This window comes from Peromyscus leucopus, chromosome 7, assembly GCF_004664715.2.
Source record: "Peromyscus leucopus breed LL Stock chromosome 7, UCI_PerLeu_2.1, whole genome shotgun sequence".
In the NCBI taxonomy this organism is placed as follows: Eukaryota; Metazoa; Chordata; class Mammalia; order Rodentia; family Cricetidae; genus Peromyscus; species Peromyscus leucopus.
This window is the reverse complement of record NC_051069.1, coordinates 113,631,874-113,642,558: the sequence shown is the minus strand read 5'-3', so window position 1 is coordinate 113,642,558 and position 10,685 is coordinate 113,631,874. Positions and strand designations below refer to the sequence as shown.

General features: G+C 54.3%; 1 protein-coding gene across 2 annotated transcripts; it reads right to left on the bottom strand.

The window, feature by feature from the left end:
• Positions 1 to 619: 619 nt before the first annotated feature.
• Positions 620 to 10,001, bottom strand: Polm (DNA polymerase mu). 2 transcript variants are annotated; one of them, XM_028870588.2, is made up of 11 exons: positions 9,573 to 9,995; positions 8,357 to 8,537; positions 7,895 to 7,993; positions 7,596 to 7,766; positions 6,902 to 6,973; positions 4,611 to 4,731; positions 3,130 to 3,262; positions 2,880 to 2,982; positions 2,536 to 2,778; positions 2,369 to 2,452; positions 620 to 1,867 (listed from the first exon to the last, which is right to left on the bottom strand). In XM_028870588.2, the coding sequence occupies exons 1-11, from the start codon at positions 9,758 to 9,760 to the stop codon at positions 1,781 to 1,783; spliced, it is 1,482 nt and encodes a 493-aa protein (XP_028726421.1). In that variant the 5' UTR covers positions 9,761 to 9,995; the 3' UTR covers positions 620 to 1,780. The 2 variants fall into 2 exon arrangements, with proteins under 2 accessions (XP_028726421.1, XP_037063990.1); XM_037208095.1 differs by lacking the exon at positions 2,369 to 2,452 and having other exon boundaries at positions 9,573 to 10,001.
• Between the last annotated feature and the right edge of the window lie 684 nt (positions 10,002 to 10,685).

Below are 10,685 nucleotides of genomic sequence, written 5' to 3'. Positions count from 1 at the left end.
TAAGTCCTTTCTCCCTTAAGTTGCTTTTGTCGGGGCATGTGACCTCGACAACAGGCAATGTAACTAGGACAGCACTGTTCACACAGATACACTTACATGCGTGCCCACAGCAGCTCTAGTTACAATCACAAAGCCAGTGTAAACCTTCTGGAGCTGGGTGAACAGTGGGAGGCTCACAGCGTGCAGCAACAGGAGAAACAAACTTGATACATGTGACAATTGCAGGAGCCTCCAACAATGGCTTACATAAAGCTTAGTTGCACTGCTATGACATATCTGTAGGGACAAAACCAAATGAGTGGTTTGGGCTAAGCCTGTCACCATACCAGCATGCTGTAAGGCAAGGTTCTGGAGGACAGAGCTGTCGTGCACTGATGGGGGGTGTGTGTGTGTGTGTGTGTGTGTGTGTGTTAAAATGCCTAAAACTATACTCCATAAGAATTCATCAGGGCCTGAGGGATGGCTCAGAGGTTAAGAGCACTGACTGCTCTTCCAGAGGTCCTGAGTTCAATTCCCAGCAACCACGTGGTGGCTCACAACCATCTGTAATGAGATCTGGCGCCCTCTTCTGGTGTGAAGGCATACATGCAGGCAGAACACTGTATACATAACAAATAAATAGATTTAAAAAAAAAAGAATTCACTTTATTGAATGTCGATATTTAAAATAAATACTTACAATGTGGCGATTGGTCTGGGAGGCTCTCCTCTGTCAGGGAGAGTGGGCAACTGGGTGGACAGTAGGCGGTGGACAGTAGGCAAGGGCAAGGGCCTTCTGAGTCAGAGGGTGCCGGGGGTGTGAAGGAAATGGAGGACATTGTGCCGAGTCCACGTCAGTGGTTCTGCCTCAAGTAGGTGAAGGAGTTGGTCACAGAGGGTCTGCAAACAGGGACAGGAAGTGAACCGGGAAGGGGGCGGGGCTTAACTAGAGGGATACAGCTGAGACTGGAAGAGGTGACAGAAATGCCAGAGCCACGGACCCGCCTGAGGACTGCAGGTTTGGAACTGCTGCAGGGGCTGTTGGAAGTGGCAGAGCGACTGGTTTTGAGAGACAGGACCGGGGAGCCTGCACCTCACAACTCAAGACAGCAAGGGCACTTGGCTGCGGCCCACTGATCTTGCCGGTTTTCAGTATTGCTGCCAGGCTGAGCTGCACAGCCTCTGTCCCGGGATTCACTGTGGGGCTGGGGATGCACAGGGGACTGTGGGTAGGCAGGCTAGGCTCAGCCCAGGCTGGAGTGTGAAGGGGGCAACAGCTACGAGTGGAAGAGGACTCTGGGGCTGTGCCACTTATGAAGTCTGGGGCCCCGCTGTGGGTGGTGGCGCCCGGCAGCCCCAGGGTGCTGTCTTGGGCCACTTCCTTCTCCAGATTCTGCACAGCCCTCACTCAGGTTTCTTGTGCATCACCAGAATTATACTTCCCATATCAGCTCAAGCACAGGGCAGGCACACGGGTCCCTTTTCCAGCACAATGAATAGGGTATCCAGCAGACAGCAGCTGGACAGACCAAATGCTCACACCAGGACCAGAACCAAGACTTCAGACGGCCATAGTTCCATGATCTATGAACTGCTCAGAGCCCCCAACCCTGGGGAGTGTGGCGGTTGTAAGCTGACTCAGGGTCACCCCTTGCCAATGTCCCCGCTGCTGCTGCTGAAAACTCCATTTGCACAGGTGAGGCCATGGGGTGGCAGTGCACCTTCTGTCCACAAACATCCTGGTCAAACGTGAGGCGACCCCTCATTTTTTGTGCGTGGGTGTGGTGGCCAGCAGGCAGGATCAGGCGTTTCTCTGCTCTGGAGGAAGGTACTTGAGGCCCAGGAGTCTGAAAATGTCTTCCTCAGAAGTTGCATGGAAAAATGTCTTCTGCAAGGAACAAGAGGGTCAGTGGCTGGGGCCCAGATCAGGCTTCCATGCAGTGTGGCTGGCCCAGGCCATGCTACGATCCAGTGCAGCTGGGCTCACGCCATGCTACGATCCAGTGCAGCTGGGCCCAGGCCATGCTACTATCCAGTGTAGCTGGGCCAAGGCCATGCTACTATCCAGTGCAGCTGGGCCCAGGCCATGCTATGATCCAGTGTAGGTGGGCCCAGGCCATGCTACTATCCAGTGTAGATGGGCCCAGGCCATGCTACTATCCAGTGTAGCTGGGCCAAGGCCATGCTACTATCCAGTGTAGCTGGCCCACGCCATGCTACGATCCAGTGCAGCTGGGCCCAGGCCATGCATGGCAGGGCCAGGTCCATGTCATTGTGCAGCGTAGCTGGGACCATGTTATACTCCCTGGCAATGTACATTATGTTTGAGATTGTGGACCAGGACCCAGGTTATAGGAACCGTTTTTCACCCTGGTTTCTGGCAACTTACCCGCTCGGGATCAAACAGCCCATGGCTGTTCAGCCACAGCCCCTTCTCTTGCCGGCTGAAACGTCGTAGCTCCCGTTCAAAAAGCTGGGGAGGGATGGGGAGGACACGTGCCTTTAGCCGGGCCAGCCCACCACAGGCCCAGCCCCCCCAAGGAACACAAGACCTACCTGGGAGCCAGTCCAGCCAAGAAGAGCGAAGGGGAACTGACTGTTGGGGGTGACCACAAGATCGACCCTCACGGCTCTCCGGGCTGGACAGGGCTGCAGCCCCCCGACTAAAGCTGCACGCGGGGGCTGGGGCAAGCACAAGATGCAGAAGCTCCTCTCGAAGGCGTCCATGGTGTAGTTCTGCCGCAGGAGGCGGCCAGAGTCTAAGTGGCTGCGATGATATTGGTGATAGAGGACAAGTCCCTGCGAGAGGGGAGGCAGGTGTGGCCGGGTGCTGCCCTGGTCCTGGGAGGGCAGAGGGCTGGTCAGTCGTCACTGCTGGGCAGGGTGCCGGAGTTCCTCACCTGCCTCTGCAGTTGGCTCATCACTCGGGGCAGCAGCCCCACTTCTTGGCCCTCCTCAGGGTGAGTGATAAGGAAGTCCACATCATGACCTTCTGACTTCCCCCTGAAAGAGAACGTTTGATTCTCTGGCTTCAGCACAAGGCCATGTTCCCTTCAGTGAGTGGAAAGGCCACCTCGGCATCCACAACTCACGTCCCTACCTTAGGGAGGAGCCTAGGGTATCCTCGGAAGGGACCGTGGGCCCTCTTACCTCCGGAAACCGCCGGTCAGCGTGACGGTGGCTCCAGGCAGGGTCTGTCTCACAGCGGCCTCCACCAACTGCTGCAGGGCCTCTGCGTCAGCTCGCCCAACTGGGGTGCTCAGGTCCTCGTAGTACTGGAGCCCTGTGGGCAGCACAGCCCGTCTTCCTCACAGAGCCCCACCCCCCCAGACGCAACAGCCACCACAGCCCTGTGGCTGTAGGAAAGGCAGAGGGAAGGGTTGGAGCCGGAGCAGATCGAGATCCTTATTCATGGTCCACTCCTCCTTTTAAAATAAATTCTTATTTGGGGATAACTATAGATTCTCATGCAACTGAAGGAAACAAGATCCCTGGTGCCCTTTACCCAACTCCCCCCACAAACTTAGTATCTTGAAAAACTCCAGTGAGTTTGAGACCAGCACGTCTATATATAGAGTTTCAGGCCAGCCATGGCTACATCCCAGAGAGCTGGGCCAGAGTTTAACATGTGCCTTATAAGGCCCTAGGTTCAATCCCCAACATTACAACAAAACAAACCAAAAAATCCTTCACAGAACTACATGGCACAATGAAGCTAACACAGGCAAGACACAGCCTGCCCGTCCTAGGTTTCGGCTTCTCCACTAATCAAAGGCAACCAAAAGGTGATTAAAAAAAAGACGTGACAAAGATGAGTCCGCTCCTAGCCACCTCTCCTTTGACCCATTCGTCTTCTGGCCTGTCAAAGGCACTGCTGTGCCCTCCATGCCCAGTTCAGGAGGTTTAAGCATGAGAAACGGCAAAGCCTTGCACACAGCAAGCTCTTAGTAAACACTGCTGGCCATCCTGTCTACCCTGCCCCCCCCCCCCCCAGGGAAGAGACAACTGAAGCATGAAACACCCCGGGAAGGACAATGGCAGGCCGTGGCGCCCTTCTGCAGAGTCTCCAGCCAAGACCACTGGAGCGACCAGGCAGGCTACACAGACCAAATGCCTGCTCATCACCTGCTGGCTTCCAGAAGCACTCACGAGTTTCATGCTATCATTTCTCTGTGTTTCCCAGAGAAGGTAACCAAGACTCATAGAGGTTAGTCCTGAGGCCATGGTTACATACCATGGAGAGGAGAGGACCCAAACCAGGCATAACAAACCCAAGGCTTATGCTGTTTTCCACTCATGGTGGCACCTATACCCCAAGACTATGTACACCAGGCACCACTTTGGACAGGCAGGCCCAGACCAAGACTGTCCTCAACACAAATTGAGATCAAACAGGAGGAAACATGAGGCCCAGATGCCACAGCAATGTTATAATAACAATCACTGAGGAAGAGCCATGGTAGACCCCAGCTCCGGGGAGAACACCCCAGGGAGCCCATCCACTTGCTACCAGGATCCCTCTGCACCAGCTGCTCCCCGGCACTCAGGCAGTCAGTCAGCATGATCCCCAGCAGAGCGAAGGGCTTCCGTGTGTAGGGCTCCCCAGGTCCAGGCGGCTCTGGAAAGTTCACCTGCTTTCTGCTGCTGGGTCAGTCTCTGGGGCTGCCCTCTGAGCTCATCCAGGGTTCGCAGGCCTTCCTGGTACCACCGGTTGGCAGTCTTCACACCAACCCCAAAGATTTGGGTGAAGAGCTACGTGGAAGAAGAAGGGGTGGACAGGTCAGGGGCAAATTCCCTGGAAGGTGTCCCTGAGAACGCTGCCTTCATGCCCAGTGCCACAGGAGGAGGACTCGATCCTGGAGTCTGGCCCACCCAGACCACTCTCACAGGGGACTGGACCCACATACCCCGAGAGTAGCCCCACTAGGGACAGCATATTTCAGCAGCCCAACCACCAGAAAACTTCAGGAAGCTCTCTCTTCACCCCTTATAAAAGGTCTGTCCCCTTAATGCCCAGGCCCAGCCTGAGTGGAGTTATCCTGATATACTGGCTCGCCAGGTTTTTAGTTCACTGGGAAAATGCCTCCACTTACTACAGCTGGGATTTACTGTGTGTTCCCTTCAACAGCCAACTCAAGGAAGAGTGAACAAAGAGGGCGGGTTCAACAGAGGCACAGGAGGCCTGGCCAGCCTCTACCACAGCAGGTGTGGAGAACTTGCTCCCAAAGGTTCAGATGCCAAAGGGTCCGTGGAGCCCTGGACTAAGAAGCATGTTGTCTGCCTTGGGCCAATCATGGAGAGACTCTCCCAGGAATTTTGGAATGAGACTAAGGCCAGCCCACACAGTAGTCGAGATTGTATACATGGTCCAAACTCTTCTGGGGCTATGTCTCCTAGCAGCGGAGGATACCCATACATATCAGGAGGATGAAGGCCAGGTGTGGCCATGCACGCCTGAGACAGATACAGGAAGATCTTGGATTCTAGGGCAGCCTCGAATTCTATCACAAACAAACCAAATAGAGCTGCCTTGGAGAAGAACTGTCTCAGCCCTGCCCTTCCTGGGTTTTTCCCAACCCTGTTTCCTTGATTCTCTGAACTCACAGTATAAGACAGAACCTGGCTTTCAAAATCTGGTACTAGCTCGGTAGCGGTGGTGGCACACGCCTTTAATCCCAGCACTTAGGAGGCAGAGGCAGATGGGTCTCTGAGTTCAAGGCCAGCCTGCTCTATAGAGCAAGGATAGCCAGGGCTATACAGAGAAAGCTTGCCTCGAGAAAACAAAGACAAAAACAAAAAAGATCAAGTACCACTCTTGCAGAGGACCTGAGTTCAATTCCCAATACCCAGGTCAGGGAATCTACAACTGCCTCTATCTCCAGGAGATCTGTCACCTCTGCCCACCTCACTCACCCATACTCGTGAGTGTGTATGTGTGTATGTGTGTGTGTGTGTACATACATGCACACCTACCCATGCATGCATCTGTGTAATTTAAAGAATAAACCTACAAAAAAACTAATCTGACACGATTTGAATAAGGCAGTGCATTCTGGTATCTCAGCATCTGGGAGGGGAGGGCAGGGGGAAGGTGGGCTCAGCTACAGTGTTCTAGCCCAGCTTGGGCTGTGTGAGATGCAGTCCACCAAAACCAACAAACCAACCCCTGGTGCTGTGGCACTTGTCTGTAATTCTAGCACTTGGGAGACTGAGGCCAGCCTGCACTACAAAGCAAAACTGTCTCAAAACAGATAGATAGAGAGACAGACAGAAAAAGACAGACAGACAGAAAGACAGATGAATAGATAATAGGCTGGCGAAACTCAGCAGGAAAGGCAGGACTGCCAAGCCTGGAGCTTTGAGTTCCACCTCTGGACTCTACCCAGCAGAAAGGGAACTAACACTTGCAAACTGTCCTCTAACCTCCACATGTGCCACGGTGTGTGCCTTCCCCCAAAGAAATAAACAAAGATTTTAAAAATTAAATATGCTAGGTCAAGAGCACCGGCTGCTCTTCCAGGGGTCTTGAGTTCAATTCCCAGCAACCACATGCTGGCTCACAACCATCTATAATGAAATCTGGTGCCCTCTTCTGGCCTGCACCAAGAATGACACCTGAGACCACAGAGATGGGGTGATACCCACATTTTGTTCAGTGTGCTCTTTAATACATACAAGAATATTCCATCAAAAAACCAGATGGTACTGCGTAATGCAGAAAATTCCCTGTGCTCAAAACAGCCTCTGCCTGCATTCCCCGTGGCAGCCTGGTGCCTATCAGGTATCAGTTTAGCTACCATTTCTTAGTGACCCACTATGACCCCAGGCGGGGCGAAAAGGCCTTTGCTGGCTGCTTGCTCATGCTGTGGATTATGCTATGCAGGGTCCTAGCCATCCCCCCCCTCCCCACCCCCCGACACACCTTCATGGTCTGGTGCCTTTCTGAGCTGCGGACTTGTTCCACCTCCTCACATGTTCCATGTTCCAGCAGCTCCTGGGACAGGAGACAAAACAAAACTCTGAGCCCGAGGGTGAGGCAGTTCCCTCCACACCCCGCGGAGAGGGGCTCTGTGATATCAGGGACCGGCAGTACTTGGAAGGGAGACTGCACCCAGGGAGGTAACCACAGCTGCAAGGCACAGCTGGGGTGGCAGGGCTCCAGCCACAAAGCTCTTCAGGGCTGGAGTTGTAACAGTCAACGGGACCTGTGATTGGCTCACTCTTCATGTGAGTCCCAGGATATACCAATGTTTACCTTCAGAAACATATATGACTTCATCTAAGAGCGGCTTTGCCACAATGGGTTCTTGAAGGAAAAGTATCCAAAAGGTCGGTTCAATGTTGGGTCCTCAAAAAACCCAGACATCCTGGCACTAATGATGGCATCAATGCAGCAGCAACCTCCACTGAATCTGCTCATCCACCCTAGGGCGGGGGAACAGCTCACGTACCCGTGAATCTGCGCTGGAGATGGTTTATTGTGGCCTCGAAGCGGCATCTGTGTGCATGCCCATACTTCCAGACTGGGCTCTGAACCACCAACTCTCCTGCTACCCCACCAGGTCCAGGGCCCCCCACTCCACACACTCACCCCACTCAGTACGACAAGCACCTACCTGGATTACTCTAGAGGAGTGTTCTCCAAAGAGGGGCAGCCCCTGCAGCTGGCTCGGGGATGTGACAGGGCAAGGAAGAGACTTGAGCACCGAGGCGGCTCTGGAGAAGGAGAGAAGACGGCCCTGGTTGCCTTCAAAACCTGCTGCCTCTGCCAGGGTCTCCAGAGCCTCCTGCGGGGAGGGCCCTTGGTTAAGGTACAAGGTGGGCATGGGACCTTGCCTCAACCTTTTAGCGACCAACCAGCTTTACCCATGTCCCTGCTCTCTGGGGCAGGGATCTGCACACAGACGCAGCTTACTGAGAGGGTAGTGTTATGGTGTGTGAGAGGTGTGGGACGCTGACAGGCGTAAGTTGGCATCGTCACTGAGCTTGGGGGCTCCTTCCTGGGTTCAGGTACCTGCAAAAGGGCAAGGCACGGGTCATCATGAAGCCGCAGGACCGGCATGTCCTCTACCCGTCAACTCTATATGTGTTGGCAGAGAACTGAGGTCTCAGAAGCGAGGGAGCTTGCCTCCTGTCTCCTAGCAACCTGGCTCCCGAGCATCTGGAGGACAGGTTCCTGTCAACTCAGTTCATCCCAAGTACTAAGGAAGAAACACCTAAATATACCAGAAGTTAGTAGGTCCCAAATGCTCACAACAGAGGTGGGATAGTCTAGCCCCCAAATCCCTGCTATGGTCTCTATCGGTTTCTCAGTCCCCACCTGCTCCTGAGGACACTGAGGCACTGTCACAGCTGAGCTAGTCCTTCACTAGCTCACCTCCAGGTGGTGCCGGACCTCCTCAGGGACAGGTTGCCCTGCCGCCATGCTCTCTGTAAACCAGCTGATGTCCAGCAGAACTGGCTGGGGGCGGCCTGGGAGAAGAGCATCCATGTTCTTCTGCCAGCAGATGGCCTCCTCGGCTGAGGTCTGCTCCATCACCACATGTGTCACCTCCGAGCTGGGGGGGGGAAGAGGAGGAGAATGAGACCCAGGGCCTCTGCTGCTCTGCCCTTATACCAAGCTTTGCTTTTGTAGTGCCCTCTACGGTGACTGTCCTGCTTTCTTCAAATGCCTTCTTCCAGAAAGCCTTCCCAGCCCCTCCTGAGACGGATGCACCCCTCTCCATTCTTCTACCTGGTTCTTAGTGCAGGGACACTCACCAGCCAGTTTGGTTAACTTGTCTGCCAGGGCCAGGTGGTTCTGATCTCAATGCTAATTGTTTGGAGACTTGCTATGTAGGACAGAACTCTAGCACCCTTGCAACCAGGATTACAGGCAGGCAACCCACCCTGCTAAGATTTAAATACAGACACAAGAGTCTTGCCCTATTTGTTCAAACCCCAGTGGGCAAACCCTTGCCGCATGCCCCAGGGAAAGCATGGTTTCTATATTTGCTTCGCATTGGAGAAATCCAATGTAAACTCTTTTGTCGGGCTGTTGTAAAAACGTAGAGCCATGTGCAATCCAAGTTGTTTTCTTCACTCTTATGTGAGTCTGGTGCACTAGTCTTTAGGGATGTTTCATTATTTGGGGGCAGGGTGCAAACAAGCTAGCCAGACTAAGGGGGCCAGGCTCCAAGTTCCTTTATTACTCTCAGTCGCAGAGTTACTCCATTGCCCTGGGCATGTTCTCTACAGGAGCTGGTTGGTGACTTCTGCAAACTCAGGACATCCTTGACCACTGGCTCACTGGGAGGGAGAGCAGCTAGCAAATATGGCTCACTAACTACTTTTCCTTGTATGGCTCTTTAAGAAGTCTCTGGCTTGATGGCACCGTCTTAAAAAAGAGGAACTCCGAGTTGGAGGAAGGTACTGTGACCGCGAAGTGCCAGGGTTGGCTTAGGTCCCAAAGCCGCAGGTGCTGCCGTCCGCAGCTGCGAACCATCTCCCGCCCTGGGCCACGGGTGGGTCCATACCCTAGGGTGGCGGGCTTATACCAGCCCCCCGCGAGGCTGGCACCCCACCAACACCGGGCCCTCGCGGGAGCCGCACACCTGTAGGTATCTAGGATGCGGAAGCCTTTGGACCGCGCCAGACGCGCGAGGAAGGCCCGGCGGCTGCGGCCCATGCGCGGCTCGGCCAGGTAGATGGCCACGCCCGGGAAGCGCACCGGCGGCGGCGCGGAGGAAGCACCAGCGCGGTGTGGGGACTCAGGCCGCACTCGCCGCCGCTTGGGCAGCATCTGGATACGGAACTCAGGAGGCACGGAAGGCCGCAGAAGCGAGGGAGCCGAGGTCCGGAAAGAAGGCGGAAGGACAGCGAGGAAGCTGGCGGGGAGAGGAAGCGGTGTCCGCTCCACTGCGGGGGGTGGGGGACTCGATGCAAATGAGGCGCGCTCGGGGAAGGGTTGGCTCCGCTCCTGAGGCCCCACCTCTATGCAAATAACGCCCGAGGACTCGTCTGCGGCTGTGGACCTCCTCCCTGGGAAAGCACCATTGGCTTCGCAGACCTTAGACGGGGAGGGCCTGGGTCCGTGGGCGGGGCTTCTTCGACTGGGCGGGCCTTTTTCTTCGCTAGGGGGCGGGGTCTTTACCATCCCTTTCCTATACTCCCCCCCCCCCCCGCAAAGGGCGGTGCCTCAGCTTACCCTGGACCAGCTGCCTCTGTTGGTGACACTGCGCCTGCGCGGCATCCTCTGCGTCTGCGAAGGAGAGCAGATATGTAGTCTGCGAGTGAGCTAACGGACTGTGAAAAAGTTTTCCAATCTAACGGCATTGGGACCAGCTGGCCGGCCATCTGGAAAAATAGAAATTGGCCCCCTCCCTCGCTGCTTAACGTCAAGTAAACCCCAGATGGATCAAACATTTAAATCAGTCTGAAAAGAAACCAAAACTGTACTGGCAGAAACTCGATTTTTTTTTAAGTTTCTAAAAATTATTTATTAAATTTATTTACTTTGTTTTATGTGTATACGTGTTTTTGCTTGCATGTGCGGCTGTATAACACGTGGATGCCTGGTGCCTGCCGAGTGAGAAGAGTCAGATCCCGGGAAATGGTGAGCTGCTGTCCCTGTGAATGCTGGGAACCTAACTCAGGTCCCCTGCCAGAGCAACAAGTGGTTCTTAATTGTTAAGCAATTTCTCTGGTCCCTTAATATTTTTTTTTTT

Excerpts from the sequence above, each read along its gene's own strand:
- Polm (XM_028870588.2), bottom strand. The coding sequence starts at position 9,760 with ATGCTGCCCAAGCGGCGGCGAGTGCGGCCTGAGTCCCCACACCGCGCT. Across the intron at positions 2,453-2,535 it reads TTGGCTGGACTGGCTCCCAG|CTTTTTGAACGGGAGCTACG; the intron begins GTAGGTCTTGTG and ends ATCCCTCCCCAG. Across the intron at positions 1,868-2,368 it reads GGCTGTTTGATCCCGAGCGG|AAGACATTTTTCCATGCAAC; the intron begins GTAAGTTGCCAG and ends TGTTCCTTGCAG.